This window comes from Elephas maximus, chromosome 3, assembly GCF_024166365.1.
Source record: "Elephas maximus indicus isolate mEleMax1 chromosome 3, mEleMax1 primary haplotype, whole genome shotgun sequence".
Classification (NCBI taxonomy): Eukaryota; Metazoa; Chordata; class Mammalia; order Proboscidea; family Elephantidae; genus Elephas; species Elephas maximus.
In genome coordinates, this window is record NC_064821.1 from 190,608,155 (window position 1) to 190,613,824 (window position 5,670).

Here is a 5,670-nt window from a genome sequence, read left to right on the forward strand (position 1 = left end):
AAGGATGTGGCCTGCATCCAATATATATGGACATTCTGGCAAAGCTTTCTGGTTTTTGCTCACTCCTGAACCTGCATCCCACTCATCATCATCCGAACCCTGGTTCTTGGGACTTGAGCCAGCGGACTGCCGTATTGACTGCCAGTCTTGGGGTTGTAGGCCTCTCCAGGCCGTGAGCCAGCAGCCTGCTGTCTTACCTCCAATCTTGGATTCATCAACTTCCACAGTCTATGAGCAAGCAGCCTGCCATCTGACTTGCCAGTCTTGAATTCATCAGCCCCTGCTGCCACGTGAGCCAGGAGAAATCTCCAACCTGACACCTGACCCACAAGCTGGGGACTTGCCAGCCTCCTACAGTGGTGTGAGCAATTTCCTTGAGATAAATCTCTCTCTCTTTTTGACTCTCTCTCTCTCCTTGAAAGCACCATGGTTAAAACCTACGGCAGCTAACCAAAAGGCCGGTAGGTGAAATCCACCAGCCATTCCTTGGAAATTCTATGGGGCAGTTCTACTCCATCCTATAGGGCCACTATGACTTGGAATCAACTCAACAGCAACAGGTTTACTTCTCTAGAGAACGCAGCCTAAGACACCATCCAGGTTCCAATGCCTGCCTTTGCAAGAATTCATTTTCATGGTTCTGTGGATGACCCCAACAGCTCTTTGGACTCTTGATTACCCTAAAGCAGGGTTCTGACCTACTAGGGTTTATAAATATTCTGACAGGTGCCAGAGCCACTTTGCAGTCTGCCATTATCACTAGGGCAGAAGAACTTGGGGGTTCAATTCAAACAATTTTCAGAGGAGTTTTGTGTCAACAAATATTTATAAACACCTACTCTCTGCCAGGTATACTGCTAGGTGTTGAGGATTCAGGGGTGCAAACAGTCTCTGCCCTCTACAAACTCATATTATACAAGAGATCAGATAAATGAAGTAGGTGTGGATGCTAGAAACAAAAATCAGCATAATGTAAAAGAGAGACAGAAAAGGGGAACTTATCAGATCCTTGGGGTCACCTCTGAGTACAATCACTACAGAGAAGATGGCACTTAAACTCAGAATTAAGACAAGATGTTCCAAGGCAGGCAAGACTAAGAAAGAAGTTTCAGGCAGAGGAAACAGAGACAGCAAATGTAATGGTAGCAGGAAATAGCATGGTGTGTTGTGGGGATTTGCAAGTACTTCGATCTATACCCAGAGCATAACTGTTAGGAGGAGTTCAGAGAAAAATGCGGTCAAGGAGGCAGGCAGAAGACTAACTTCAGGGCCATGGCACAAAAATATTCCTCACGGATCAGCACCCTGGGTATCAGAAGAGAGGAGGCAAAAGTTGAGAATGATTCCAGACTGGGATGTTGCAAGACAGGTGTAGGTAAAGAAAAGATAAAAGCCAAGTTGAGCCGTGGTGGTGGATCATGGCGGGTAGGCTGAAAGAAGGAGGTGACACCAGCCAAGGTTGACAGGAAGAGAGAGAGAAAAAGAAGAGGCTTAGAGAGCCAAGGTTCTGATTGGTTTGAAAAGTAGGGGAAATGAAAGCAAGGGACAGAAGGAGCAGCAAGACTAAGCACAGGTAGGTGGAAAGGAGAATATCAGAAAGGAGTACAGCCAACTTCTGACAAAGCCCAGAGTGGAAGGGGACCCCAAGTAAAGAGGAGGAATTGGTGAGGAGGGACTTGTTAGTTAGTTAATTAGTATATGATTATTATCTTCTCCCAAGCATATCCCGTGGGTGGGATAGAGAAGGAAACAGCAGGTCAGGTTGAAAGATGGGTGTGATCAGTAGGTTAATAGGCAACTGTGCCCAAGCAGATAGGACTGAAGGAACGAGATGGAGTGAACCTCAAGGAGGAGGTTTAGGGGACATGGCCTGGAAGTGACACTGGGGATGGAAGTGATTAATGACCCTTCCTGCCTCCTGCCTCTTTCAGGCTTGAGTAAGTCGAGAATGAGCAGCCCCCTGCCTTCCCGTGGAAGAAGTCACAAGGAGATTGGTGTCCTCCAGAGAACCAGGGATGGGAAGGCAGCCCCTGTGCCATGTTGGTTTCTAAGTCCTAAGTGCCCAACAGTGTGTGACCCCAAGTAGAGGATCCCACACTGGGAGTTGGTTTCTCCCTCTCACTTTATCTGGCCAAAAGGTTAGTTTATTTTTCAAGTATCACACTGAAAGAAGACTCCTCCAGCACCCATAAGGGAACACATAACTACTGTGGACCTTAACGAGCCCTATTCTTTCACCTGCTTCCTCTGGGACTTCCTCACTGGACAACAAGCTCTTCAGATCTGCACTTCTGTCTCCACAGTGCACATGTCTCACACCGCAGTGAGGAGAGACACCACAGAGCAGAAGCTCCCTCTCATTCACACACACACATGCATAAACACACACAAACACACACACACGTTCTAAAGGTTAACACATCACATACAAGCCGAAAAAAATCATATCCATGGACTTCTGCAGGCAGAGCTGGTTCTCAGGACCCTGCTGTCTCTCCCCATTCATGACAATGACCCATAGAGAAAATGCCCACTGGCCCTCAGGGTCACGGAAAGGCATGACTTTGGTCAAGGAGGAAGTTTTGATCTCAGAGGAGAGATCCAACTCCTCTATGGCCCTTAGAAGCAACTGCAGTGAAGGGCTAGGAAATAAAGCATCTTCTCCTCCTCCCTGTTCTTTCCTAAACAGCCAGGTGGGTGATGGATATCTCAGTGCCACACCTAAGATACCCCACCCCCTATACACTTACGCACAGACAGGCACCACTTGGGAGACAAAGAGACATCCCAGGATCCCAGCTCTATCCCAGGAGAAAAAAGAGCATGTGCCATACTAGCAGGGCCCTCCTGTGATACCAGCAGTTGGGCTACATTGGGGCCTGAGGAGCAGAAGTGGGCCTGGGATGAGACGAGAAAGGCCTCTCTGCAGTAAATGTCAGCTGGGTTGATCCCCCTTGTGGAGAGTCTACAAAGCCGAGAGTCAGTATTTGTCCATTTGTCCACTAATACCACCAAAAGAGAAGGAAGGAGTAATGCAAGTATCAGGTGCAAGGAGATATTTATTGTTTTGGGGGTCTCTGCAGGCCTCTAGGCTGGACTGGCCTGGAATCACTGGCATCCCCTGGAACAGGGCGGGGCACCACGGCTCTGTGGTAGTCAGTGGCTATGTCTCCCACTACAGAGAGAAACTCGGAAAAGTCAATCTTCTTATCCTTATTCTTGTCTTTTTTCTCAAAGACATTGCATAAGTAATCTTTACCCCTTCTTTCCTGTGGGATAAAAAAAAATACAACAAACGTAAAAACATTATCCGGGGAGAAGAGGAGAATAGAGACAGAAGAAGAGACAACACCTAGGGCTGAACCAAAGGTGTGGTTGCTCAGGGGAGGTTATGGAGATGGAGAGATGGGGTCAAGCAAAGTCAAGCCCTGACTGATCACTGGAGATTTCTCGTCAAAAATTGGAACTTGCACAGGGAGTACACTGTTAAATGACAAGGGGACTCAGGCTCATCCACCACCTCCCCTTCAGGTGCACTGTCTTCATTACAGCCCAGCCAGTTACTCTCCTCATTCTCTAATGCTCTTCACACTTAAATTCTTTCCCATCAAAGCCTATCGGTTTGACCCCATTTATTCTGTTCCTTAGTCTCAATCTGTGCTAATGATTCCTTCTAACAGTTAGATGAAATTAGGACTATGAATGTGCTTTGCCCATATGAAAGATGGTGGCCGTGTCTTTGGGTTCATGATTCCCACCGTGTTACCTCTCCTTCCACGGGCAGTGCTAGTTCAGTGGTAGAATTCCCCCAGTGGTAGAATTCCCACCTTCCAAACACGACGCTCAAGTTCAATTCCCCGCCAATGTACCTTGGTGCACGGCCACCACTCACCTGCCAGTGGAGGCTTGCATGTTGCTATGATGCTGAAAAGCACCTAACAATAACCCCTTTTTTCAGGCAAATGTGAAGAAGAGCCTTTAGGAGGCAACCTTTTAACCCAAGGCAACCAGACCCTTGGGGGGACTCTCAGTGACCAGTGGGAGGGCACATGCTTTAGTCTATTCACTGGTTTTCAAATCATAACACTTTCTTGAGCCTCTAATATGTCCACCACTTTTTCTCCTTTTCAAAGCATTATCACATAAGTCATTTCATTTCAACAACACCAACACAGGAAATTAAGTTCTTTTATCTCCTTTTGTAGATGAGAAAACTAAGGATTGGATTGTGGGTGATTAGTCCAGATACACACAGCACGGAGCCCCAGTGGCAGGACAGGAACCCAGGAGAAAAAAGAGCATGACTCTTTGTCCTGAGCTCCTAGAATCTTCCATCCTGCCTCCACATGGGACTGGCCCTGCCTCAGGTTAAATGTAGAGGTAAAATGAGGAGAGTAGAGGTGTGGAGAGTTATCCAGGGAAGGGCCAGACTCCAGATCAGCCAATCATAAACAGTGTATCCACTTAGCAGTGGGGTCCTCAGACATGCCAAAGCCCATGGACCCCGTCCACCCACCATATCCCCTCCCTGTACACACATACACAGCCTCTTCCCGCCCCAGACAAGCCAGACCCCCACTCACACAGTCATTGAGGAAGTTGGGGAAGTTCTCCTTCAGTAGCTTCAGCAGGTTTTCCCTGTTGATCTTATCATCATACCCGGTGTATCGATGAAATAGTTCAACCAAGCTCAGGACCACATTCTCAGCTGGAGTGTGGCATATCTTGACTTTCTCAGCTGCAATGTTGCTCATCTTGCCTTTTATTCCAAGACAAGAGTCTACAGACAAGAAATCAATGAGAATGAACTGGGTGGAAGAGAGTTTGAAGGACAAAGCCAAGGAGTGAGTGAGGACTGAGCTAAGACAGAACAAAAGGAACTTGTCTTTCTCAAATGATGAAGTAAATTGGTGGCAGGGAGGGGACAGTGGAACAAAGTCTTGGGTCTTGAGACCATTCCTGGGGGAGTCTGGGATGAGTGGAAGCGGAACGGTGGAGATCAAGGCTGTGTAAGTGAGGAGTAGAGGCTGAACTGCTGGCGCTGGGTATGCAACTTCTCCTGGCTCATCCGGTTGGAAGCGAGATCACAAAGAGAAACATGAAATCCCAAGGCAAGACTTTCCCACCAAGCATAGCCTTTGGTCTACCCCACTCTCCCCACTTCCACCTAGAAAATCACCAAGGACCACCAGCCTGAGCAATCAGGTCTAGAATCCTGGGTTTTTGGCTATCTGACACAGCAGTAGACCTCCTACCTTCCAAACAGGAGGACCAAGTTCAATTCCGCACCAATGTACCTTGGTGATAACCACCACCGACTGTGACCCCTCCACCCTCCAAGACCTTCCCAGAAGTTATTTTGGAAGACCTTGTGCCCAAAGAGCACACGGAAACCAGGGAATAAAGAAACCCAAGGGCTATAGGAGGAACATATTTTTTACCTGACAGTTCTCAGAAAAGCACCTAATACTGAGAAAAGACGAATAACAAGATCATCTAGCCAAGCCAGCCCCCCACTGAGACCGGTGGAGAAGGGATATAGGATTTGCCAGGACAACTACAAGGTCCCACTCTATTAGTTGCAGAACCCACCCATACTGACTCCCAGGCCAGGTTAATATTCCCCCACAGCTGCAGGCAGCAGACCAAGTGGGCAACAGGCATGACTCC

The 5,670-nt window shown here is 47.9% G+C and overlaps 1 protein-coding gene across 1 annotated transcript; it reads right to left on the reverse strand.

Moving 5' to 3' along the window:
- Nucleotides 1-1,238: 1,238 nt before the first annotated feature.
- LOC126071476 (protein S100-A7-like) lies at nucleotides 1,239-4,754 on the reverse strand. The gene is made up of 3 exons (XM_049875668.1): nucleotides 4,584-4,754; nucleotides 3,103-3,269; nucleotides 1,239-1,305 (listed from the first exon to the last, which is right to left on the reverse strand). The coding sequence occupies exons 1-3, from the start codon at nucleotides 4,752-4,754 to the stop codon at nucleotides 1,239-1,241; spliced, it is 405 nt and encodes a 134-aa protein (XP_049731625.1).
- Between the last annotated feature and the right edge of the window lie 916 nt (nucleotides 4,755-5,670).

Bases quoted from the DNA above. Each gene is read 5' to 3' on its own strand.
- LOC126071476 (XM_049875668.1), bottom strand. From the start codon at position 4,754: ATGAGCAACATTGCAGCTGAGAAAGTCAAGATATGCCACACTCCAGCT. The intron at 3,270-4,583 runs GTGAGTGGGGGT...TTTATCCCACAG, and splicing joins CCAACTTCCTCAATGACTGT to GAAAGAAGGGGTAAAGATTA. The intron at 1,306-3,102 runs GCCAGTCCAGCC...TCTGATACCCAG, and splicing joins GGGGATGCCAGTGATTCCAG to GGTGCTGATCCGTGAGGAAT.